Source organism: Platichthys flesus, chromosome 16, assembly GCF_949316205.1.
Source record: "Platichthys flesus chromosome 16, fPlaFle2.1, whole genome shotgun sequence".
NCBI classification, from domain to species: Eukaryota; Metazoa; Chordata; class Actinopteri; order Pleuronectiformes; family Pleuronectidae; genus Platichthys; species Platichthys flesus.
The window spans coordinates 14,177,206-14,204,828 of record NC_084960.1 but is presented as its reverse complement, the minus strand read 5'-3'; the positions used below and the strand labels follow the sequence as shown (position 1 = coordinate 14,204,828).

The following is a 27,623-nucleotide window of genomic DNA, read 5'->3' as shown; positions in this document are numbered from 1 at the left end:
TCATTATTTTTTACAGGATAAATACTTGTTAGTGGCAGCTCTGCAAATGCACTGAAAATCAAATGATAATACCGAATGTTTTAATCATCAACCCTGCAAACACTGCGACAGAGAACATTTGTTCCTGCTCCGTCCACTATAGAGTACAAGATCCAGCCGAGGCCTGTGAGGGACGGGGGGGAACAGCAGTGACAGGAGGCCCCTGAAATGGCCACAGCGGTAGGACGCTCGAGAGGCAGCGCACATAGCAGCAGGCAACCGGTGGGACTGGAAGTCTAATTAAAAACACAGCGCCTTCCCCGCAGCTGTGGTCCGGCCCAAAATGGAATCGCACAGTACGAGTGGGAGCGAGGGGAGAGTGAGGGAGAGGGACACAGACCGGGAGGTTTAGAACTACCAGGACACGGGCTGCATGTTATAATCTCCTGTCATACCTCACAGCAGAAGAGGCTGCTGGACTTTCCAAACTCTGTCCACACGCACACACACCCACACAAGGACAGAAGCTCGGACGACCGCAGATTCCAGTTCAGGTAGATGCAACCAAAAAAGTGCACAGCTTGTGGATCTTACCATGACGGGCCTCTGAATCCTCTCGGTTCTCTCCATACCTCGTTTGCCACCCTTGCCACACCACGGCAAACCAAGCTGGCAGCGCCGGAGTCCACAGACAGAGTTACGTGTATGTGTGTGTGTGTGATGTGTGGGTGTGTATGTGTGTGTGTGAGAGAGAGAGAGAGAGAGAGATAGTGGCAACTAGTGTGAGTGTCTGCCGGTTAGTCTGACAAGTGCATAAGTGTACATGTGTGTATGAAAGTGTGTGTGTGTATGTGGTGCGTGTGTGTGAGTGTGTGTGGTGTGTGTGATAGAGAGAGAAAGACAGGAAAGAGTGCGGTATGTGTCAAACCAGGAGAGCGCTCCCTTAACCTCCAACCCCTTCACGCACGCACAAACACACACACACATACACACACACACACACACACACACACACACGCACACACACACACACACACACGCCCACCCCCTCCACCTACTGCCCCCACCCACCCACCTCCACTACCCAGAGGAACGTGAACCTTGTGTAGAGGAAGGGGAGCTGGAGCTGGTCTGGGGTCGGGTTGCAGGACTTGTGCTACATTTGCAAACTGCAGAAATATATTTAGCCCTGGCCGGTCAGAAACAGGGACGTGAACACACCAAGACCCAGAAGGAGGCTCGGTATGCAGCCGTCAGCCATTTGATGTCCCCGTTGACGTGAGAGGGGGGCTGGGGCAGTGCCCAGGGAAACCCCCCTCCCCTTCTCTCTCTCTCTCTCTCTCTCTCTCTCCCCCCACCCCCTTTCTCTCTCCATCTCTTCGATTCATTCCTCTCGGCCTCTGTCCTGATGTAATTCTTCTCGACCTGTCCCTCCGTCTCTTTACTCACGGATATCAGCGTGTCAGGCGAGGTATTAATATGGATATGAGGGCAGGAGGGGAGGGGGGGGGCAGGGGGAGTCCGGCTGGTTCGGTGAAACACCAGTGAACTGAGGACAAGAAGCCCTTGAAGCAACTGTTGCTCCACTACCTTTAAGTGCCCGCTGAATAGTTGCTGCTCAAAACCCATTTGTAAACCCATTACATGTTGAACACCATCCAAAATGTGTTTTTCTGGTATATTAATATGGACATTAGAAGGCTAGATAATGTTGGATAATGTAAAAAATCTGAAAGGAGGTCTACAGGCTAATAGGTGTGGTTGAATGGGGGGTGGTGGTGGTTCAAGGTGGAGGGGGGGGGGGGGGGGGGGGGGTCTTATTTGTCCACTAGAGGGCGACCTCTGGCGCACTGACGGGGGGCTTCTCCATGGCTACAGCCCCCGACCACCTCCTCCTCTTGTGTCAGGGGCTGATGACGAGGTGGCCAGCTGGGAGAGGTGAAAAAAAAAGAAAAAAGGAGCCACTAGTGCAGCCAGTCAGCAGCAGCAACTGGTCTTCATGTGTCAGGACTGACAGGAAGATGGCTGCTGTGTCTCTCTTTCACACACACGAGCCGGGATGTGATCTTCTCTATGCAGCCATGAAAAAACCAACATGGATAGATCTTTATATGTTTCTCCAATACCCCCCCCCCCCCCCCCCCCCCCCCAACATGGTTTTCAATTTATTAAAAAAAGGTAAAAACATTTCACGCTTTGTAAATCGCAGCCGTGGGACGAGAGAAAATTAGGGCAGCGTGAGATGAGGAAACGCCCAAAAAAATCGTTAAAGCACGCGACAGTGCCACGTTTTCCCCAGGAAATATGGTGGTGATCAGTCAGTGGTGAACATATTACATTTAGCGGCCGACTGAAAAAAACGCTGCAGAGTCTAATTAATGGCAGCCGAGCATAAGCTGCTGTTTGTTCTTGTCAGCAGCGTGAATATATGGTTTGATTACAGAGAAATGGATGTTATATATATTAAGCTCTTTTCTCAGTTCCCCCATGTGGTACTGGTGATGTGCCACTGGGCAAATCACGTCACATCTCGCTACATCAATTTGGTAGTAAATAGCCACTTTCTGCAATTTGAAGGAACTTGGAAATGGAAGTGGAACGGACCATTAGTTTCGTTCTCAGAGCGAATCCACGAATGTGACGCAGCTGCAATGTGATCATCGTACCTTCCGATTTGTGTGTGTGTTTTCCTGGCTGGAAATGAGATAATGATTCCAATATGGAAAATATTAATTTTGATGTGATAATGTTTTTATTCAGTGATAACACAACATCGCTGGAACAACAGCAGACATGTTGCATATTCCACAGAGCAGCCACGGCAGCAAACAGTCTCAGGCTGTCTTCACACACCTGAAGATAGAGTGTGTTTTTTTTTAACTCGACACACACACACACACACACACCGACACACACACATGGACACTGAACAAACATCTAGGCGGCACCACCTCCCTCCCAACACACACACACATACACACACACAAACCCATCTAAACATCATCCCCTCCGTCTCTTCATCCCACTGTGTCTGCACACAGAGGGAGACTCAGTGGCCCGGTTGCCATGGAAACCAGGCCCAGTGTACCAGCCAGCTCTACCGTTGGCTGATTGTGGCTCTTGTGTATTTGTGTGTGTGTGTGGTGAGTGACTGTGCACTTGCGTAGGTGTGTGTGAGACTGTAAAGCCTATACAGGGCTCTGCTTTGCGTTCCTCAAGGAGAGGCTAAAATAGGCTGTGTGTACAAAAACCTATAGGGCGCCTGTGTTCGTCTTTTTCTTCAATGAAAACCAGTTATTATACTTTTATCTTAACAAAGATTCAAGAATAACTTCCATGTGTAAAAACACAAATAGACACTTCATACGTTCAGCGGCTGAGTCGCTAAGTTAATTTCTGGATTATGAGCGTCATTTCGACTGTGTGCCATCCCTGCTCGTTCCACTCTAATGAGTGAAATCCTGACTAATACTGGGAGGACTGGGAGGATATTTGTCTCAGGATGTGTTAAATCATCCTTTCTATGGTTAATGAGTTCCTCAAAGAGTGCAAGTGATTATGAATCCTGCCTAACCTGCAGTCCCCAGTGCACATGTTCATTCAGCATCCCCGAGTCCTAGAAGGATGAGGTGGACGGACAGGTGGTGTGTGCAGGCGAGGATGTAGCTGTAACCTTTAGAAACCACAGGAGAGTTCAGCTCCCTGTGTTCACCCACACTGATAGGATTTCTTCTCTTCTTTTTTTCGAAAGCAACGCCAGTGCTGGACGGGTAAATGTCATTCAGCACGGGGCAAATCATTTCCTCTCACAAATGAAGAGGTCAGATGGGAAAAAAGGGGGGACTCATTAAGTCGTGACACAGAATGGCTTTTAAGAAATGTCATGTCCAGACGAAGACTTCTCAGCGGGTCCAGGGCGCGAGGCTTTAAACCCGGCCTCCTGAAGTCCCTGAGGAGAGGAGATGTCCCTGTCCGAGGACGAGAGCCTTCTTGACCCGTCCCACAGGATAAAATGAGTCTCAGCCACTGGAGCACTGACGTGTTTTACTCGCTCTCTCCCAATCAATGCCTCCACAGGGCGGGGTCAGGGTCAGAGGGGAGGAGCCTGAGGGGGTGAGTCTGGGGACTGACTACACCTGGGGACTTATAATCAGTATCTGAGCCCTGAAGGAATCTCTACCTGTGTCTCACAGCTCCGCCACTGTGACAATAATGCTGTGCACAGCTGTAGTCACCAGGGTTTACCGCTGATGTTATCAAAGCCATTTCAATGTGTCAGATACGGAGCAGTCTGTGGGCTGCTGGGACATACATAGGTGCAGAGAGGGAGAGCCACAGGAAAATAGAAGGTTTTCATAGCGTGAAAACTGAGAATAAAACTGGGACATGAAAAAACACTGAGGAGAAAGCTGACATAAGGATATAACTTATAGAAAAAAATTCCAAATTGCAAATGAGACGCCTTTAACGCTGAAAAATGATCAATATTCCACTTATCACAGGAACCAGAAGGATTTCTTTTTCAGGGATTATTTTCATTCCTGTTTGCATTACATCTCCTATCCGTATAAAAGTCTCATATATATATATAAATACATATATAAACACATATATATGTATAAATATATACACTCACACACATACAAACACACATATATTTATTTATTTGACCACTTCCTATACTATAAATTCTCAAAGAATAATTGGTGGATGTGGATGGACATGTTTAGGGCACTGATATTTATGATATCTAGTGAATTTAAATGTGGGTTTTGTAGGGGCACTGTCGGGCCTCGGCAGAGGTATGCACTGTACTGAGTGCCATTCTAAGGGAGTGTGGTCATGCCACAAATATTTCATGTATCCCTGGCTGTCTTTGCCAGAGATTCCTGCAGCAGATTTGACTTTTAAACATAGACATAAGGCGAAAATAGAAGACAAACTCCAGACTAAACCTCCAGGAATCAAAGTGTTTCAAGGTTCAGGATCCAATTATTCCATTCAGGTTATTTCCTAGTTTTGTCCAATTAACTTCTGAAGATGATTTAATGATTTGTGTAAATTGTGAAAGTTGGATATGCAATAAAAAGTAAAATACAATAATCTTAGGTCTGAGAGGAAATGAAACTCATTTAAAGGATTCACATTTTAATAAGGAGCCAGTGAACTCTCAGCATTAAATGGGCTCACTTTGACTCCATTAAACTCTCACATGACTCTTCATTAAATAAGTTGCGAGGAAAGTGGAGGCTGAGGTCTCTGAGGGAAGGATTAAGAGTGACACGTTACCTGTCGGACAAAGCTGTTGGAGGTGGTGTCGGAGGAGGTGCTTCCGTCCGACCGCTTGAATCTGCCCTTCCTCTTGGCGTACTTTCCCTGAAACCGGAGGGGGGGGGTGGGGAGGACGGAGAGAAGGGAAAGAACACAAAGAAAGTTTAATGGTGCTGATCCATTATAACTCATCTTGACATATTTCTCTGAAAACCCCATTTCCAGAGAGCAGGATGACCACAAACAGTTGGCGTGGCATTTGTTAAAAGCCTCTGAATATGATCAGGCGGTCAGATGGAGGCAGAGATAAAGCAGCACGAGTCCCAGACCGTACAGGAAGTCGACCAGAGAAGATTCGTCTGTAGCGTGTCCGTGAGCAGGCTATATTACTTGTCATTTTTCATGTTCTGATGCAAACTGGGACCTTGTAATCGGATTGGCAGGCCCCTGGCAAACGGCCTATCCGGGTTGGGCAGAGGCCACACATTGCATTATGTTCCCACTCTGCCCACATCGCCATGGTTACACAATGCCGACTAATCACATTTGTTGGCAATCAGAGGATGGCTGTGTTGTTCGAGAAGAGAACAGCTGGTTGGGAAAACGCAGCAGCACAGAATAATGCTTAGGAAGACAAACACAGCAGGTTAATGTACAGTACATGTCACCACATCTACAAAGCCCGTTTAATACTTCTATTACCCACGAGACAGCTGTGTACTCTTGCTCTCTCAGGAGGAAGGGGGTATAGCTCAGTGGTAGAGCATTTGACTGCAGATCAAGAGGTCTCTGGTTCAAATCCGGATGCCCCCTGGTTTCCTGTTGCATAACCTGGTTTAATAGCAGGAAGGACGGTGGTTTTTTTTTTTATATATATCTTTAACCCTGTTAACTTCACATTGCCTGATCAATGTAGGACTGCTGACTGAATAAACAAAATACCTATTTATTTATACATATAACCGATTCATTACTTATCAATAAAACAGAGGAAAGTAAGAAAATACCCATCACAGCTTCCCAGAGTGCAAAGTGACATCTTAAGTCACCAGTACAAAACACAAAGATAGTTAATTTACAGAGATAAAATCCAGAATAAAAGAGCATAAACATGTAAAGGTGGCGCGTTTATGAACATAGTTTTCCCATGAATGACTTATATATCCATCTATCTAGTTAGTATAGTATAGTGTAGTATAGTATAATATGTATAGTTAGGTTTATAGTAATGTATAATGTAGGATAGTACAAGATAGTATTGTTCAATACAGAATATCATATCATAGCAAAGCAGAGCTATAATAGATATTCAGTAAGTACATCATGATTATAAGAACATAGTGTACAATGTACAATACTGAGACGTCTCATTTACTAACTCAACAACACACTAAACATGACGATTACAGGCCATAAACGTTCATTGAGATTTATAACTGAAGCAAATTCAAGTGATTGTTGAGCCACACTGACTGGCTGGTACCGTGCGGAACCAGAAAGTGTCAAATATGGTGATGATCTAGTCAAAGGTCTACCTCGTGAGATTTTAAAAGATATTTTCTGAAACAATGTTGGAGGACTGATATTTATGAGTGCATAAGTCAATATCTATTATCGTTTTACTGAACACTATCCCTCTGATTGCTGAGAAACAGTTACTTTCAGCAGCAACTGTTCACACATACTGGATTATAACAAACCGACCAGCTTTGAATCCTTCACTCTGCGCACAAGCATCCAAACACTGGATAAAACCTGTCAACTGCTTCAAAGCTTAATGTTTGAACATCTGTTCCTGGGTCAGCAGGCGAGATCCAGAGACAAGGAAACTACCTGCCAACAGTGATCCCTCCTGGACTCAGTGATCACTGTCACATCCTGTGCAACAGTTCAGACTGTGGCCCTCAGAGCGATGACGCTGCCTTTAAACAAACATGACCTGTGACACCACACAGGCACCAACTGGTGCGAACACAGAGAAAAACAACCACACTGCAGCTGATTCGAGACGGTGGACTAGTGGCAGAAAGTGAGACTATGGGAGAAAATCCGACGGTGGTGTCTGGTTCGAATCCACGGAGTGACAACAAGACAAAAAAAAACCTGGACGGACAACACCTGGATCTGTTCCACACTGTCAAAGTGCCTACCTGACCCCACTGTCTAAGTGCCACTGAGCAAGGCACCTTACTCCAATAACACCACTGCTCTGTGTGTCCTCCTGTTTTCACAAGATGGGTCAATGCAGAAAAACAAATTTCCCCCCTTGCATGTTGTGTGTGTGTGCATGTGTGTGGGACTAATAAAGTGTATCTCTATCTCAAAGGTTACAGTGCAATTCTTCTTCTTCTTCTTCTTCTGAGAGGTTCAACAGATGAGAAGAAAAACAAATCTGCTGCACACTACTTCCAAAATAACAGAACTCGCAGATTCAATAAAAAAAATAATAAGAGCAAAAATAATGTGTCCTCTCAGCCTTTTGTCTGGCGCTCGAATAAACGCTGCTGGACCGAACCGCTGATGTAATCTCATCATACTTCATATCACGCCGATGTTTGTACAGTATGTTCAAGTTCTTGTCTGTTTCATAAGATTGGTTTTAATTTGTAATTTGATCCAATAATAACTGGGTGAAATGTCATAACTGACAGCTGACACTGACTCATGATTGGTTGAGCACGTGTCTGGGCCTGACCTCGATACCACGGCTCCATCCTCCGATTGCTACTGCGTAGCCTCGGCTCATAATGGCATCAACGATGGCAAGATGGCAGAGTTCGATATACGCAATCTTTTTGGGGAAGAAGTCAGGACACTTTATCTTGTCCATCATTAATTACGATCTATGGGTAACATCTTAAATAACATATACCAGGAAAATACCAATCTGACAGTGACGATGGATCACTGCCTTGTTCCATCAAACTGAGACAAAGTTTGTGAACGCTCTGGAATAAAAGATTTAGCTGTTATTATTCATAAAAGGTGATCTGATCTGGATCTATTTAAAAAATATAGACAATATGCTTTAGTTAATTCAACACAAATGATGAAAAGCTTTGGAGGGATGAAGTTTACCCTGTTTACAATCTGTTTACCACAAACAGGTAAAGTTAATGCTTTTTCTATCATGTAACACTGACGTTTCATTAACAATGACGCATGATTTGTTCATCTAAATACACTGAAGTTCGGTCTCTAATGTTATTTGTCAAATGCATGACTATAAAATATGAAGTCCTGATGACATTTCATACCATACCATATCATCATAAATGATATCTATGATATAAAAATATATAGTTTTTAACTGGGGATGACAGCATACTCCCCATCTCCTGTCAATGAGTGAAAATCGTGTTATTTCGAAATCACTTAGTCACCCTCTCCAGCTTTACACAAATCAGCAATTCTTGTCCGTACGTTCTGGGCCCTGTTTTTCCGCGAGGCATGTTTCACATCAGCAGGTGTGTCTCGTGAATAGCAAATCTCAAACTCGCTCTAACCCATTTTATTTTATGGATGTTTGCCAACTCCTGCATCCAATTAGCTTGCGTTGATGTTATTAGCCTTGAGGTTCTTACTCTCGTTTCAAACCTACACTGTGATTGAAAGATAAAGTCTAAATTGACAAAGAACGGTGCAGTGATTTGTGTTTTATTAGCGTAATTGATTGTTTATGAATAAGTTTAAGCTTTGTGAATGGAGGTTACACATGTTCTCTCAAGGTTTGCTTTGGACAGCAGGACGAGATGGATTCAAGAGACCTATCAAGTTCTTGAGTCTGTCTAAAAACAGTAGTCACATTGTCTTGTCATCATTACTCCTGTTCACACTGGTCATTAAGAGATGCCTTCCTCATGTGCTTTCAGTGTAACTGATGGGCTAGAAGCTCTAAGGTCTTGGTTCTGTGTAACAACATTGAATTGTTCTCTAATCTGAAGCCGAGGCTTTACAAACTCAGGCTGCTGAAGCCTCAGAAGTCACAGATAAAGGTCTGAATGAGAAAAAAAACGAAACACTGTGGATTTCAACCCCAAGATGCTGAAGCCCAGAATGTCCCAGTGTGCTTTGAGTGGTCGATCAATCCAGGTTTACCATAAAGTGTCACTATCCTAACACTAACAAATCTCAAGTTCATCTGAAAAGTGCAAACGAAGCTGAACACACCCCAATTATCAAGATATCATCCACCAACGTGTAGAGTGAAGGGCGCCATTTCACTTAAAGCAGTTATCTTACTGCTCGCCTCTGCTTGTGATTTAGATGATCTGCCTCATTCCAGCTGGAGATGCTGCTCTGCCACCAAGAATCCTCACCGATTAAGTTTCTAAATAAAATGTTGGAATAGAGACGAACCCCTGACTATTGAAACGAGTCCCTGGTGATAGAAGTAGAATTTTCCTCAAGGATTTGATGGTGACAGTTTACACAGATTTTAACTAGATTCAACATGACGTGTGTGTGTGGGTGCTGGTAGAGGTGTGCGTTTCTGTGGGTGCTGGTAGAGGTGTGTGTGTGTGTGTGTGTGTGTGTGTGTGTGTTTAGGGGGGTCTCTCTCTACGCTCAGTGCCATGATCGGGCGAGTTCCTCTCAGCAAAGGGCAGGGAAATGCCAGAGGAAGGATGATGGGGAGGTCTACTCCCGGTAAACATCCTCCCAGATTAACAGTATAATTAAAGAGGTAGTTGTGAGGGGTCAGGGCGGGTTAAACTGGAAGGGAAAGTGTGTGTGTGTGTGAGCGAGTGTGTGTGTGTGTGTGGAGGGAGGTTGATGGCGAGATGCACAATATCACGACCGCCAGAGTACACTTCACTTCAGGCGTAATGGTCCAATTCCTTAGAGATCCACTATCATCTGCAACCTGATGCCGATGATCAGCAGACACAATCTTTCGTCGCCCCCCCCCCCCACACACACACACACACACACCCCCCAGGCCCTTCTCAGTTAATTTCTTTTTCTGTGGTGCGGCCCCGGGCACACTGGGCAGAGAACTCGAGCCATCTCCTTCAGGATATTAGAAATGTGGTTTTCCTGCTCATCTCTCCACAGCAAGAGTTACAAATGCGCATATAGCAGCATGACCTACTGCAGGTCTGCATGAACTTTATATCTAATTGATCAAAGATGCCGCACTAACACACACACACACACACACACACACACAGCAATTCCTGCTGCCTGGCACTACGAAGGGGGTCCATCTGTTTCTCGGCCTTGAAGCAGATAAAGATCTGATTTCTAAAAACACCCAGGATGAGGTGAGGTGGCGGGAGCAGGATGAAGACGGTGGGACATCCAGAGTGGAGGCAGGAGGAGTATGGGAGAGCTGGGAGGTGTGGGAGTAAAAGATGAGAGAGAGAGAGGGACTTGGCATGGCTGGAAGCACTGGTTATCTGTGGTGCTGTGTTGTGTGAGTTTTTTTTTTTTTTTTCTCCAGAGATACAATGACTGAGCTCAGCGTGGGTGTGTTTGTTCTAGATATTCTCATCATGTTTCTTCCATTTTTTTTCTTCATTCTGACTAAACAAGCCCACGACACCATGTCACATCCTAAATTTGTGGCTGTGAAAACACTGACACCATGAAAAGAAAAAGTGAAGGGAAGTCACTGGATAGGAAATTCACTCACCAAGTTAAATTCGTACGAACCAAATTACGGAATAAGATACAAGACTTCAGTCATCACCCGGCCAAACACAATTCAACTACTTTACATTTGAATGATTTTCTCTCAAATCCAGCTCCTTCTCCACAACACCTAGTTGGTTTATGAGAGAGAACCATCGTTACATCATATCCTCACATATGGTTACACACAGGCTCACTTACTGTAACCAACACATTTACCCTGCCACACAGAAGGAAATGATGTGTGAAGTAATAGATCTGAATTGAAATGATGTAAAACTGCATCACAGCATCCATTCATTGCTTCCTGATAAAACTGAAAAATCCTACATCACATGCAACTCAGGCTTGAATCAGTGCAAAAAGAAAAAGCGTTGGACTCTCGTTGGGAGGAACAACCTGTTAATCCCCACAAGTGAAATGGTCGCTGTCAGAATAAATGTGAGCGCGGAGCAGACTTTGTGTTCCCCCCTGTGTCTCCTCCTCTCACCTGTGTGTGTGGTTGATGGTCGAACATGTCCATTTGGATCTCCTGGGTTGAGGTGGAAGGCGTCCTGGACATACTACTTTTCTGTACCATTGATTTAACTTTGTTCAAAAATATATTCTCAGCTTCCTGTGTTTATGAGGCTGTCGACAGACTCATCATCATCTTCTTCCTCCTCTTCCTCTGGTTTTCTCTCTGGTCGGAGGATGGTGGAGCCGCGGATGTGTCTGTGGGAGCTGGTAGGAGAACAGCTGCCTCCCTCCAGCCTGTGGATTTACACACAGCGCAACCGAGCGCCGAGCGCCCTCAAGTCTGCGGAATTGACTCAACTGCTAATTTCAGAATAAACGTCAGTGAAAATGTGAAGAACAGAGGGCAGCATGTAGGAGGGGTTCCAATTGATGCATTTATTACATCATGTCGAGGTGGTTATAGGTGGTAATGCGTTAACTTTCCTATTTTTACTTTTGTTCTTTCTTTAAATGAAAATTTCAAAAACGCATCTCACAGGAGTTATTTTTATTTTGAATAAAAAAATCGATCAATCAAAGCAAAGCAAAGTAATCACAAAAACATGCCATAAGGCAAGGAAATTAGGAAATATCTAATTTGCTCCTAATGTAATCTAATCATAACAGTCATAAATCAGTCTAAATGGAAAAAAAGTTATATATTATATTATGTATGACCATCTGGAGCAATAGAGTATCTATCTATCTATCTATCTATCTATCTATCTATCTATCTATCTATCTATCTATCTATCTATCTTCTATCTATCTATCTATCTATCTATCTATCTATCTATCTATCTATCTATCTATCTATCTATCTATCTATCTAACTATCTATCTATCTAGCTATCTATCTGTCTATCTATTTATCTATCTATGTATATATCCATCTATCTAGTTAGTATAGTATAGTGTAGTATAGTGTAATATGTATAGTTAGGTTTATAGTAATGTATAATGTAGGATAGTACAAGATAGTATTGTTCAATACTGAATATCATATCATAGCAAAGCAGAGCACATTGTAATATAGTATAGTATAGTATAGTATAGTATAGTATAGTATAGTATAGTATAGTATAGTATAGTATCTTAAAATATTTAGTAACTATGTAACAACAAAGGTCCAATTTTGAGATCACTATCCCATGAGAGATCGAATGGTGATCTTTATAACAAAGCACAAAGGTAAGTTAGGTTCAAATACATATCCTCAATCGTCGATCACACAGGATTTGCAGGTATCAGTCTTTTGCTTGTATCATGTACAAGGAAAACGGTGTTTTACTTGTTTATTTGTTTTGTATTTGATCATAATTAAGAATTAAAGATAGATAGTTATCTGGCAAAACCAGACTCATGCATTCAAGTCTATATTTTATGTTTCACGATGGGTCTTCACTTGCGACTGAAGAATTACAGAACTGATATTGTTAGTGCCTTGAAAATAACATCATGATATTCTTGTTTGATTTAGAAATACCTAACACTATACTATGGCATATCATAGTAGTGATATCACATTTGAAATGGAGAGTATGTTAATACAAGCTATCATGCTTTTATTCTGAAGGCAGTTTCCTGAAGCAACCGGTATAGTCATGTGGTTTTCTCACACTCCAGCTGAGAACCGTGTTCCACGCCCCGCCTAACAGACCCCTCCCTTACTCATCGATCGATGGGTGGGTGGGGGGTAACGTCTGAGTTTGGTAAGACATTAAAAATGGAAAAAAACAATGACACAAATACAAAAAAGAACATGAATTCATTACAATAATAACCTCTTTACTTTATATTTATCATGGCGATCAATTATATAAATATTTTACCCTCGTTTCACCACCTGGAAACAAGAAATATGATAAATATTTGCTTTTTACAGTACTTTTAGTGAACGGTAACTTTTCAAGTTTTTGTCAGAGGATAACAAATGATGGTTTACATGCATATAGATAATTATGGAATTACCACTAGAACTGGTACACAGAGTCAGAAAACTCATCATATCCAATTATTCATTTCAGCCTATATATATCTACACTTACACTCACTGAAGAAATGTGGTTTATATAACCTCTCAGCAGCTGGGTAACATCATGACAATGTCACAGGATGCCAAATCTGATACAGCATGACTGAAAACAGACCTCGATGTTTGAATCAAAATATGTCTTGTTAAATTGTTCTGACTTGTACCAGTTATGGGTGAAGCAGTGGTATAGCTGTTAGCAATATTGCCTCAGAGCAAGTAGGTTACTGGTTCAGATCCCAATTTGATTTTGGCCTTGGCAGGTGGATTTAGCTTTAGTTATCTGTGTATTGTATTGTCTGTTGTGTGGTCAAATACTTGTATTTGTACCTCTGCTGTGTATCATGTCATATTGTGTCCTACTCTTTGTGTGTTCTTTGTATATGTGGGTCTATGTGCACGTGTTTGTACATGTGTACATGTTGTTATTGTTGTGTTTGCTGTTGTTGTTGTATATGCTGTTGCTGCCATGGTTACTGTGTACTGCTGTTGTATTGGTATGGTTACTATCATGTATGAATGTATATTGTGTTGTGTTGTATACTACATGTACTGTGCTATTTTTGTGTGCTGTCTAACATTAACATTACCATCATATCATCAGTACTATTACAATCATCTTGCCACTGCACCTTATCTACCTATTTATCTTGTGTTTCTGTTTTTACTCTTCTACCTCAATATTTTTTTTTTTTTTTCTATTGTATTGTATTTTATTGTTTTCAAATATACCGGCTGCTATGACGACTTAATTTCCCTTCGGGGATGAATAAAGTAATCTATCTATCTATCTATCTATCATCCCCGTGATGCACTGGCAGCCTGTCCCCATCTCCTGCACAGCATCAGCTGGGATTTGGCTCCAGATGCACCAGTGACCCTCAAAGGATGTGGAGTGCCACTTTGACTTTCAGCTGCTTGATGATGTTTGGATTTATAAACACATCTCTATGAGTCACAAAGCTTGAAGCCCCAAATCAGGTTGATCGTCATATAACGCAGAAAGGGCCTTTAAATTGTCAGGTTTATTCCCGGTGTAGCAGTGACGAGAGCTAAATACTGAGGTCACCCGGCACAGATGAGATCACATTTAGTGATTGAATAAGCCTGAACAAGCTGAGGCTGAGTCATCCACCTCCACTTCTCATAGAAATCACCTAGGGAGGTGAAGGGAAACCTGCGTGACGTGGTCTGATTCAAGCTGATGGCATTGAAACACCCACAAGAGCCGCCCTCCGTGGCTGCCGCTCATACTTCCACAGAGACTGGTAGGAGGACGCTTTGCTCGTTAAACTCTTCAAACTATATGAACAAAAAAGAGAGGAAGAAGCAGTGAATGATCATGCGGACAGATATATGAGGTTTACCATTGGGTTTGATAATTCAAAATCACGAAATAGTGTCAATACCATAACAAGTGTGGGGGGTTTTAAAAAATAAATAGGGCCCTTGGTTTATTGAGACCGGGACAAGTTTCCCAAATGGTCATTCAAATTTACCTTGCCTTGCCTTTACATAAACCCCGTTCAATGTGACTACGTTTTGGGGGGTTTGTAATAGATTCCCTGATTGTTACCAAACCGCAGACATGTGAAACATCATTATAATACAGTTTATTGTAAATTACCCTGAACAGGCATCATTGTCCAGACACATCGGGATAAACAGTCAAGAGTCCAACTTGTTTAGGATTTAAACCTTGTTCTTCTCTCACTGGAGGACCCACTCTTTCACAGAGAAGAAAGTAGTGTCTTTTTCACCACCCGGTGCTTTAGGTTATACTTTGCCTGGTGATAATGATTTTGTCTGGTAATCTGGGTTATCTGAGGTGAAGGAGCCACACAACCGCTCCTCATGCACCGTCGCTGGGTGCAGCGTTGCCACGGAGACAGGCTGCTGCCAGAGAGTCGGTTGCAGCCTCAATAAGTAGTCGGTCAGTTGGCAACGTACCAGTTGCCTATTTTTACAAATGTCTTCGTAAGTGGCCCCTTAGTAAAGCACTCACTGCTGTCAGTTATTGTTTTCAGCGGAGGCCACTAAAAAGCCTGATCGGGAATCTGTCTAACATCTTAATTACTTTTCAATATTCACCTTCCCTCTGATTCTCCTGTAGACGCACATCTTTGAGTTAAATTCAGGTTAAGCTTCACAGTGCATCACTTTAGTGTTCAGATCGTATCACGATATTTTGGGTTTGTACAATATTTTGGTAATACAAACTTCCCCCCCTCTAACTGTGTTGCTAAAGACACAGTTGGATGTGCTTTATAAAAATAATAGTACCAAGGGTCCCTGCTTATTAAATGCTTCAATGGTCATTTATTTGTAAATATACAAAAAATGAACAGCCCTCTCCTAAATCAGAAGTTTTGGCTTTACAAGAGAAATGCTGAGATGCCGTTTCTATTCAAAAATATTGGCCACACCAATATTACCAGCAGGTAAACAATAATACTGATAATAATAGTAATAATAAATATAATAATTATAAATTATTTGCACAGCACTTTTAAAATACATTACGTCGAGGTGAAATAAAAACAATGGAAAATTATATTAAACTACAGTTGAATAAAAGTTATAATTATAACTTATTTCATTATTTTAGTTTTATCCTTGCAACAAAATGTCAAACCTTTTGGGAAGGTGGCCGAATTGAAACTAACACTTCAAGGATTCTGTTGAAAATCTGGCAGAATTTGTATAGTTTTGTTTTATTATTTGAATTCCCCATTAAAAAGTCACAAATGCAAAATATTTAAAAAAACACTCCAACACCGTAATTAATGTTCCTGGTGCGGTTTTTGGTAACAGCACCGCCTCCACGTGGTGAAACGGCAGAAGGCACCTAACCACTACAGCGCCCATAATGCATTGGGAAAACGTTGGTCGGTACCATCATTGTACGAAGGGGGTTTAGGGATTTTAAAGTTTCAAAGTAAAGTCCGGATTGCGTTTGTCTTTATTGACTATATACACGTGTGCGTTTCAAATAAAGTGAAATATTTGCACTGAGGATTGTTCAACATGTTAACTATCGATTAGCTAAGACGAGGCTGGTCAGTGCTGAATAATGGAGCCTCCTCTGTAATGGTATCTCCCGGCTCTTCTCTCCAGCCTTCCTTTTCCTACTGAAGTAGCAGCCATGAGGTAGGACCGCAGCCCAGCGCGTGATAAAAGTCTTAGTTTTAGCTTTTAAAAACACACACGTTAACTTCACACCACCTTAATAACAATGGCAAATCCCTCAACCATCGACACACAAAGTTTAAACCTCGTTGAAACATTAAAATCTCATATTTTCACGTGTCTTATTGTGACACGATGTAGCAGACGCGGAGGCCATGTTGTAAACCCGGCTGCCTGTTAGCTTCGTGCTAGCTGTGCGGCTAAGGGCCACTCCGCTATCTGATTCTGTGTAATAACACTGTTATTCTCACAAGTAAACGAGCCACGTCAAATCATGTCCATCACGCGGAGGTAGAAGCTGTACGTTTATATGTGTGATGTCTGTCCCGCAGCATGCTCAGGCTCCAGAAGAGGCTGGCCTCCAGCGTCCTGCGCTGCGGGAAGAAGAAGGTCTGGCTGGATCCTAACGAGACCAACGAGATCGCCAACGCCAACTCCCGTAAGTGGAGCAGCAAGTCGTCTTTTCAGTCCGAATATCAGCATTGACTTTGACAGAGAAATCACAGCCACAACAGGCTCCTTCTTTGTAAAGGCTCCAGCACAGTCACATAAACGTGGGATAACCTGCTGCATCGACACGAGTCCACAGTTGTTCACGAATGAGTTGAAAGTTCTTTGTGGAAATACCCTAACCCCTTTGAGGTAAACTCATGGCTGTCAGTTTCACATTGCAGCTTAATAGTGTCAGATATTGTTTGTTATTTGACCTTAAATCATGTAAATTGTCCTCCTCTTTAACTATGTCTGGGCTTCTTGTTGAAGTGTGTGAAATCAAGCCAGAGTTTAGATCGCGGTATCTGCAGGTTATTCAATTTATTCCCCTGTAAAAAGAAAATACAGTCAATGGCTGAATAACTTTGAAAATTCCTTAGATGACATTCAAAATCTTAAATATTTTCTCTTGCTTGATTTTATGATCATACATTTTCATTAATCTAAGTGCCCACTTCATGACACTAAATCTGAGCCCAGGTTCCATTAATTTATAAGTGTATAACATAAGGAATCAGTGTTGATGTTCATCTCAAATGAATTTTCTCCCTATATTGTCCCTATTGGTTTTCCATCATGTTTTAATACTGGTTCATTATTAAGTGTGATGGAATAATTGACTTGTTGAACCCTGCAGTAACATGAGGATTGAGGATTAATAAATGTTAAATGACACAATCCAAATCTAGCAATAGTTAACCTGTAGTTTGGCTTTCACACAGGTCGGGTTAACCAAGATTATGTTTACAGCACCAAGATGCTGGTATCTGCTCTCAACACCCAAAAACTTCTGCGTGTGTCATCGCTATTTAGCCCCTCAGTGGGGATATTTGCATTTAGTCACACATTCACCTCCTCCGGAGAAAATGTGGAGTTCAGTGCATGTCTAAAAGCAGCTATAGTGTATATCCTGTATTAAACTGCTCTCAAATAGCAGCATTGCAATCAATAGTTTCTAAACATCCTCAACTGGTGTTTCATATAATTAATGAATAGCTCTAGTTGTGTGGTAATCACGTTCACAGCACTGGTTTTCTGGTCTTAAATGTTCTCTTGGATCATAACCGTTCGGTTGATAGAAGGAATACAATGTTATTGTGGTGTTATTCAGTGTATCCCTGTAGCTCACTTGTTTCTTTCTGTGTTTAGGCCAGCAGATCCGTAAACTGGTGAAGGATGGTCTTATCATTCGCAAGCCTGTTACGGTCCACTCTAGGGCCCGCTGCCGCAAGAACACACTTGCACGTCGCAAGGGAAGACACACCGGTGTCGGTGAGTTGAAACTGTCCCTGAGCTGATGTTTGTTATTAATGTTTATCAAATTTTAACAACATGTTTTCCGAACAAATTTAAGTTATTCCACTAAATGGATCAATTTGAGAATCTGAGTGAGACAGTATTCACAGATATAGTGACCAGTAGTATGGAGTAGTTGATGATGGCGATAAATGTGTCCGGTAATGTTGACTTACATACTTAATTTTTTTTCTCAGGTAAGAGAAAGGGTACTGCCAATGCCCGTATGCCAGAGAAGCTGTCCTGGATGCGCCGCATGAGGATCCTGCGTCGTCTTTTGCGTCGCTACAGGGAGTCCAAGAAGATTGACAGGCACATGTACGTTCATGACTTCCTGTTGTTGCGCCTTTTGTTAGTTGTGTCAATCTGCTGCTGATGTACAATGATTTGTCATTAAGATGAGGTTATTTCAGGGAAGCTGAAAACGTATTGATTTGCTTTTTTAAAATTAAACATGCATGATTATTAAATACAATTTTCTGGTGAAAATGTTGGGAAGCATGAACTTACATTCTCATAGAAACTTTTTTTTATACATTTATTTCCCTTTGTGGCAATGTGCTCATTTCACATTAACAACTCCGAAGGTGTTTGCAAATGTTTAACTGAACTCAATGACACATCTCACAACACCATGTCGTAGATTCTTAAAAGGTATCAGTCCTCTGCTATTACTTTGTGTGATCTGCATTTTTGTTGATGCCTTTTTCCCGTTCTGCTCTCCCTCAGGTACCACAGCCTCTACCTGAGAGCCAAGGGTAATGTGTTCAAGAACAAGCGTATCCTTATGGAGCACATTCACAAGCTGAAGGCAGACAAGGCCCGCAAGAAGCTCCTGTCGTAAGTCAACACCCAAACTCCATTTCCTGTTTCAAGAACTTAAATACAACTGTATTAGACAGCTAAACTAAGTTATGTGTGGCTCCGCACTGTGAAATGCCTTTGCACATCACCAATATTTCAGCACTGTTTTTGGTGCACCGGATTGTTTATCAGATTTATTGTTGAAAACTATTTGCATTTTGAACATGTGTTGAATTTTCTGAACTTAAAGTTGCAGCAGAGCCAGGACTTCACCTTTTCAGTATTTCCAATCAGCTGTTGCTTTCTCCCTGCCTCTTCTACAGCGACCAGGCCGAGGCTCGTCGCTCCAAGACAAGGGAGGCCCGCAAGCGCAGAGAAGAGCGTCTCCTGGCCAAGAAGGAAGAGATCATCAAGAACTTGTCCTTGGAGGAAGAGGCCAAGAAGTAATCTGGCTCTGTCCGCCCTGCCTGACTCTGCCAACAGTCAAGTTGTGACAATAAAAGTGTACATAAAGACACTGTTGGTCTCCTGTGCTTTGTTCTTTCATAAAGAAAATATGTAATTAGCAGGAAATCACTGTGAAGGGAAAAGCAGACAGCTCTGGTCTTCAACAGACAGTTTTTAGACATTTTTCCTCCTTGTCCTCAAGTAATTGAATTGCTTTGGCATTCTGCATTTGGCTGTGCAGTGGGTTCCAAATATCCTTGAGCAGTAATTGTTTTATCTCAATCGTTAAGTTGGGACACAATTTATCAGTCGGATGGTCCATGGATGTTGGAGAGAATGTGAAAGATGGAATATAATGTGAATCTGTTGGCCCTTAATGACCAAATTACTTCAAGACCACTACTGATGAAATGAGAATGAAGACGGATCAGACTGGTTATCTACACCCTAAGTTTTCTCTGTATATACCCCAATCCCTCAATGCTTACAGCTTTCATAAGGGTTTCCACAGATTTCGAAAAAGTCTAAAATATTATTATGGAAATTTGACATAACAGACTGTAAATATGTTGTCTGGTTCTCATTTAAAACATTTTGTTTCCATCCAGTGGTCAGAGTTGGAATTGAACATCTAAAGGTCTGATATGAATAGCTGCACACATCGTGTCTATTTTAGTTGTCTGTAAATTGGAAAGGACTTCTTAGAATATGTGTGAAGTGCTTTGAGGTCACATCGGGAAATGTTGGGACGACATGAACAATCTAAAGAGAAGATCATATGATAATCATTTGTCCCAGTAGGATCAAATTTGCCATGTACCTCTGCCATGGCCCAACAGTCTCTTTAAATTCAACCTAGCTGCACCATATTACACACATTTATAGATATAAATTCTCTAAATATGCCGGATTGATCTGGCAAATGAACCGTAACAAAGGTTTACAGGCTTCCCTGAGACACCACATCCCTTCAGCAAGATTAATGGTAATATATTGTGGTAACCTTGCAAACATACAGGGATGACACCAGAGTTTGGTATTTGTACTGAATGTACAGTCTGATGGCAGCTGGAAGGAATGGCCTGTGATACCTCTTCTTCAGATAACTATTAAATGGATACACAGCATGAAAATATATGTTGATTCTATGGCCTGTAAATGTGCCTGTATATTTTGCCATTATAATAGAGGGGCTATGTACAGTTCTGTATATGTAATTCAACCTGCACTCTAATTTAATGGTTGAGGCATATGTCTGTTGTATTTGCAGAATTCTATTTGGACTGATGACCCAATATTAGACACTAGGTGAATCAGTTGGATCAGTCTGTCACTGAAGAAGTTGTGTGGGTGCTGGTGGCCTACAGGGGGCAGTACTGGTTCTCTACATTTTTCTCATCTCCTACCACCTCCACAGGGTCAGGGGCATCCCAACGGTGGCGATTCCACATTTCACTCGTATTAGCCCCTCTGAGTGTCAACGTTTCCCCTGTTTCCCGCTGCTGTTTGCATCATACTGTTTGCCACAGATTAAAAATTGACCTATTAATTTAACAATAATATTACACAATCACAACTGCGATCATCTCCACTCAGGCTATTATAAATTGATTTGTAATACCTTGGAACGGGAGGTCCCTTGTGTGCGTTTACAGCCACAGCAGGAAGTGTAAATTATGCATGTGGACTTCTAAGTGGTTGTGTGTATGTGTGTGTGTGGGGGTGGGCGGGGGGGGGGGGGGGGGGGGGTGGTTGGGTGTTTGTGGCATACAGTATGCCCAGTGCGGCCCGCGGGTCCGAGCACGAGGCTGATCCTGGTCCTGGTGTTTACGCGAGTGTTTTGGTTGTGCGAGTGTTTTGAGAAACATTCAGATAAGGCACCGAACCTCGTGCTAAGCAGCTGTGGAATGCAGCAGGATCAGCTGTTCCTCAATCACATGACCCCATTACTGCCACCCTCAGGCCTGCCAGTCCCATCCCACCTCCCAGTGGAGCCATTCACCATTTCTCAGCCAAAGCAAGGACGTGACGGCAATTTGAAGGGCTGGCAGCTGGAGAAAGGCCAGAAAACGGTTCCATTAGGTCAGGGGTAGGCAGCCTTTACTATCGAAAGAGCCATTTTGCCCCCTCTTCCCCCAAATTAAATCTGTCTGAAGCCACAAAACATATTTGATTACACGGGGTATAAAGTTATATATATATTGTTATACAACATATAGAAAAACTATAGTTTGTTGCATTTATTAAATTATAGAACAACAATAAAAAAAAAACTGTTGACATTTAACTGCCATTTTTACCTGTTACAAAAAAGGAAAACACCTAACTCTTATGAATAGGAGAACACAATACATGTGTAGGACTTCTTTGAAATAAATGAAACACAGAACTATGCTTTTTTTGCTCATCTCCAGCTTGGTACTTTTCAGAAGATGCTATGTGCTTACTGTGGAAATGTCTTTAAACATTACATTTGTTTGTGTTTGCTAATTCCTCACCACATATCAAGCATACAGGTAAACCTGCATTGTTGGCATTGAAAGCAAATTAATCTGTCCACGAAGAATTAAACTCTCTATTTACTCTCAGACTTTTCTTTAGGGGGATTTGTTCCTGGTTAGTTTACCGAGGCCGGGGCTTCGGACACTATAGATTAGGGTCTTGCAGGGAAGTAGACGTAAAAGGATGTGAGGCATATTTTAGTTGACGAAATATTAAAACAAAACGTGAGAGCAGGTCAGACTGGAGACGGACACAGAAACTGAAGCTCGGTACAGACCAAATGCAGCTTCTGCTCTGATCAGGAGGCTGCGGCGCTGATCTCTGAGCAGCTGAGACCAGAGAAACTCAGTGTTTTCACTCTTTCAACTGTTAACAAGCAGCCGGTCAGTCACTGAGCGGCTGCTCCACGTGAACGAGCTCTGATCTCACTGTGTCTCTCTCGGTGAGTGAGCGGGGGCAGGGGTCGGAGCCCCGGGGCCTGTGTGTGTCCGCTATCTGGGAGCGCGCACACACACACACACACACACACACACACATTCACCCGCTCCTGGTTTTTCATGACGGCCTGATACGATGATTATTTAAAAAATGAACGTTCACCGCTCGCGAAAAATATGCGCAACATGCACAACACTGTACAGGGAGCCACTGCAGAGGGGCTGAAGAGCCGCAGGTGGCCGACCCCTGCATTAGGTGAAGTCCCAGGGCTCATATTTAGAAAATGCATGTAAATTATTCACAACTGTCTCATGTGTTAAACGATTTAAAGTCGACCCATGTTAGGTTGCATAGCCTTAATTTAATACTTTTTGTGATGTACTGTACTTCTTGTGTGTACACAATGGTTTGTATTTATATGGATCTTTTCTAGTCTTGATGACCACTCACAGCGCTGTACAGCACAGTTTCCCATTCAGACTCACATACAGGGCGAGGCAGGGTTAAGCATCTTGCCCAAGGACACTTTAGTATGCAGATGGGGAAGACTGGGATTGAACTGCCGTCCTTCTGGTTGGAGGATGACCGCTCTCCCCCTCAGCCACAGTTGACACAAGGTCAAAGTAGAGTAGCCTTTGTATGGTCAGGGGTTGTAGATAATTCTATACAGAAATTAAACAATAAGGCTGTAGACACACAAATTAAATATTAAAATGTTTTGATTAATCAATGAATCATTCAGTCTAAAAAACATCAGAAAATGTTATTCCTTTTTAGCTTTTGAATCTGAATGACAGTCCTGTACCAAATTAGTTCGATTTTGTAATTTATATTGACATTAAACAGCAAATACTAACATTTGATGGATCAACTTGTTGATGAAATTAGTTGATGAATGATATTCTGCAGATCAACTAATCAATCAATCAGCTCAATCTTCTTCGTTACAGGTGAAAGTTGCAGGTTTACACTTTGTATTTGATCTCAAAATCCATCTCTGGAATGTAATACGGCAGAAAAAGTGTTACGATATGTACGGATCTTAATGTGGCAAATTGGTGTCATTGATTTAGTTATTGGTGTGAGTTCAGTACGATTCATCGTCTCATTAATGGATGATTACACTTCTTATTATTCATAGACACTCACACTCGAAGAAGATACCTAGTGAAAGAGAGCAAAGAAATGTTTTGCACACCATTTCCTGACCCTGGTGATTCATATATTGCATCAGTCTCATGCGTTCTATGACAGGGCTCGTCACTTGGTCGCTGTGGTTTTTCTGCAAGACAGCCTGTTATCAACTGTAGTGTACGAGCAACAGGCCTGAGTCAGTCTGCACAAGGAAACAACTGTTTATCCATAAACAATGTTCATATTCCACCCCTGTTTGGCAGCACACCTGTCCGTTCTTGGTTTGAAATTCAGAAACATATCTTGATGCCTGACAGGAAGCCCATTGCTCTCTCAGCGGAACTACCCTCGTTCAGAGATGTAGCCGACAAATGTTGGCCCGGTTCACATCCTGCCTCACATGTTTTCACCTCACGCATAGTCCTGCAACCTGCGTCAGAGCCGAGGCAGAGGCCTCCTCGCTGCAGCAGGAGCAGCTCGCATGAACAAGGTGGAAGAGGGGGAGGACAGACTTATAAGGGTCTGTCTGGGTGACAATGGAACCTTTGTCCTCCTGTCAGACTTGTGATTATGTCACATGGGCTCTCGTCGGGGGAAGTACTTTGTTTCCCTTGCAGCGAGTCACCCACCCCAGTAGAGCCTGCCACCCTGAAGCGTGCAGCATTCACACTTCCTGTCGAGACAAACCTATATTTATCCGGGACTGTGAGTGCGTTTGTCAACCGCCAGCTATGCAAATACAGAAATTGAAACAATTTTGCAACAAACACTTATTTGGGAGTGTACAACTTTGCGGGAACATGCGGAAACGATTAAATCGCGGATTGTTGCAGAATATACGATTTGTCAATTTAGTCTTCACGATGCTCGTAGCAAATAAAAAAGTCAGCCACTAATTACACAATCGTTCATCCATCTCAACACATTTGTCAGTTCTGAGAAAAACAATCATGCTGAGGACCCAACGCTGAGAAAATCCCCTCTGTTACAAGATAAGGAATGTGATCGTGAAAAATCATCACTGCCTTGCTTCTGATGTGGTTAAATAGCTTTAGATGGAGGCTACACACGGAAATGGCATTGTCTGTAATAAGCTAATGACAGACTGTTGCAGCCGGACGCTCTGTAATGAAGGTGGAAATCCAGATGAGAGCTCCGGACATCGGCCGCTATAAGCAAGGTGTTTTCTGCCTTACCTCGTCCACAGAACACTCCAATTATACTGGGGCAGTGGCTTCTTTTTTTCTTGCCCACAGCCTTGTTATTTTAGTGGCGTTTCATTGCTGGAGAAAGTCCCCCCCCCCCCCCCCCTCCACATTTTTCTTCACATTCCTGCTCGTGTCCCATGATGCATGAGAGGTTGTACATATGTGTGTTTTCCTCCCCGGGGCCTCGCTCTCAGCGGGGAGCTTGTTATCGCTCCTCAGATCAGGGTACATTCAGAAAATGCTGGTGTGCTGACGAACAGGGAATTGTCTTCTGGTTCCCAAGACTTCATGGCCCTCGTGAGGACGTGTGCTTCGGACTGAAAGGTTGCGTGGGACATAAATAAAGTAATTACCGTATACAAACATAAGCATACCCATGTGCTCACACACACAGATAAACACATACACGCCGGATAATAATAAAATGAAAACATAAAAATAAAATAAAAAGATATAACTGAGGATAAATATATAGCAAAAATTAAGTAAAATACATAAAATGTCATAAATGCAAAAGGAAAAAAAGTGCCATTGAAGTGTAACCTAGTTAGATCTATCAAATGGTTAGATGTGGACTCAAATAGTTATAGTTCCGCTTGAGGTCACGATGTGTGCCAAACGCAGATGGCAAAGTCATTGAGGACATTGGTTCTGCATGCTGTCACGTGTTAGACTCGTGCCATCACAAACATATACCACACATTCCCGATAAGCCAAGCTGCTATCAGGAGTCACCGGATCTGCCCCCCCCCCCCCCCCCCCCCCCCCCCCCCCCCCCAGGTCTGTTTGATTGATTCTAAGCAGGTTTACGCAACTCATACTGAATGGAGTTCCAAGAAGCTTGGTGGATGGATGAGGTGTGCATCACGGAAGGACCCATTAAATTGTGTTGTTGATCTGGGTCAGGCGGCGGATCCTGGAATGTTTTTTTCCTAACCGAGAATAATTCATAGAAATATAGATGAAAAAAATTAGGGATGTTTAGGGGACTGATATTAATGAGTGAATTCGAGGGGACTGTTGGACCATAGTTGGTTAAGGAGTCATTACATAAAGCAAGTAAGCAGGTGAAGAGCAGCTTTTGCTCAGCCCCTGTTTACTCTTTGGTCACAGCCAAGCGGCCTCAAACAAACCAAACCAGTTTCATGAAAAACACTGACCTCTGCCAAATCAAAACTTTCCCAGGGCTCCTTGTGTTTTGGATCTTGTGTGTGAGCGTCAGGTGGCGGCGTTGCTATGGCACAGCTCAACTTACCCAGCATGCCTTTACTCGGCATGAATATTTTTATTGCGAGGAGCTCAGCGTGGCGTTTCCCTCTCAAAATGAAATCAGGAGGGATACACACAGGAGGACCGGGTGTGGTCATCTTTTTGTGGGTGTTAATTGCCAAATTCATCCCATTTGCTCAACATATTTCACATAATTTTGCTTGAGCTTAACGTCCAAGTCTTAATTATCCTTCCACCACACGGCTTGCAGCACAGAGCACTTGAAGCCAAACAGCCGATGAGTTATGACTCTTCTGGGCACCGGTTCCCCAATCTCTTTGTGCTCTTTTGTCCCCGGCTCTCTCCGGCCTCCACCGACTTTCTGCTCCTCTCGTTTCCATCTATAGTTTTTTTTTACTCAGTTCCCCTGTTGACTCAGCCGGCAATGCTGCCATGTTAGGAACAAGCGCCCATCTTAGTTGAGTGTGGGCTCCCCCGACCCCCCCCCCCCACACACACACACGCTCAGTTTATGAGTGGATACAGCTGTAGAAATTTGAATAAAAAAAGTGTGTTTGTGTTTGAGTTTTGAGCATTAATACTCTGAATGGAAAGGAGGCCTCAGCCTCTCGACTGTTCTTCCCCTATCTGATTATCATTGATGACACACACACACACACACACACACATACACACGCACACGAGACAAACTGTGGGCTAATTCAGTACTGGGCACTCATGTTACTGCCTGCTTTCTGCGCGAAGGAGAGAGGGGCTTAAGGGGGTGTGGGCGGGGGACAGCTGGGGGAGGGAAGGGAAAGCAGAGAGGCATGGCTGAGGCTCCGAGAAGGGGGCGGAGAGCAGTGAAGGAGCTCCACAGCTTTGGGCCAACACAGCGGAAAGTAGGAGTGTGGAGTTTGTCTGTATGTGTGTGTGTGTGTGTGTGTGTGTCCGTGTGCGCATGGGAAAAAGGGGGAAAAAAGATGGGAGGACCGAGGAGACATGGCCGGAATTGAAGTAGGATGTGGAGCCACGCAGGATCGGTTTCATCTGGACAGGAACAGGAAGAGAGGGCAGACAAAGTAGAGGAGAACAGTGGACTTGCCAGAACAAGGGGGTAAAGAAAAAAAAAGAAAGAGAAGACAATCTGATAACTGTGGAGGCGTGCTCTCAGTCACCATAGGAGGGGAAAGCACTGAGTCAAACCAGACAGGCAGGAAGGGGGAGGGAGAGGAGGAGTGAGGTATAAAGAGAAAATCAGAGAGCAAGCAAGAGAGGCAATAGATTAACACTCTTCGGAGGAAGAGAGAGAGGGAGGGAGAGAGAGATAGGGACAGAGACAGACAGCGGAGGAGGTCGGGGGAGTAACTGGGAAAGCAGAGGGAGGGAGAGAGAGAGAGAGAGAGCAGACAGCGTTGGCTGTGAGCTTGTAGGTGAACTGTGACAGAGGGTGAGGGGGGCTAGTGGGGGGGAGGTCTGCAGGAGGGGCG

At 43.1% G+C, this 27,623-nt stretch overlaps 2 protein-coding genes and 1 non-coding gene across 5 annotated transcripts in view; 2 read left to right on the top strand and 1 right to left on the bottom strand.

The window, feature by feature from the left end:
- The window catches only part of cacnb1 (calcium channel, voltage-dependent, beta 1 subunit), a 31,138-nt gene extending 19,530 nt beyond the window's left edge, over positions 1–11,608 (bottom strand). For 2 of the 3 annotated variants that reach the window (XM_062407924.1, XM_062407925.1), the window contains exons 1-2: positions 11,375–11,608; positions 5,269–5,355 (exon numbers count right to left, since the gene is read on the bottom strand). In XM_062407924.1, coding sequence (XP_062263908.1) covers positions 5,269–5,355; positions 11,375–11,464 — 177 coding nt within the window. In that variant the 5' untranslated portion in view covers positions 11,465–11,608. Of the gene's footprint in view, positions 1–573; positions 893–5,268; positions 5,356–11,374 lie in introns of those variants that run through there. The other variant, XM_062407926.1, reaches the window with a different exon arrangement.
- trnac-gca (transfer RNA cysteine (anticodon GCA)) lies at positions 5,992–6,063 on the top strand. Its single transcript has one exon. It is a non-coding gene; the product is annotated as a tRNA-Cys (tRNA).
- A 4,881-nt stretch (positions 11,609–16,489) lies between the features above and the next one.
- On the top strand, positions 16,490–19,712 carry rpl19 (ribosomal protein L19). Its single transcript, XM_062408536.1, has 6 exons — positions 16,490–16,564; positions 16,936–17,042; positions 18,245–18,367; positions 18,589–18,709; positions 19,121–19,231; positions 19,519–19,712. The coding sequence occupies exons 1-6, from the start codon at positions 16,560–16,562 to the stop codon at positions 19,640–19,642; spliced, it is 591 nt and encodes a 196-aa protein (XP_062264520.1). The 5' UTR covers positions 16,490–16,559; the 3' UTR covers positions 19,643–19,712.
- Positions 19,713–27,623: the final 7,911 nt, after the last annotated feature.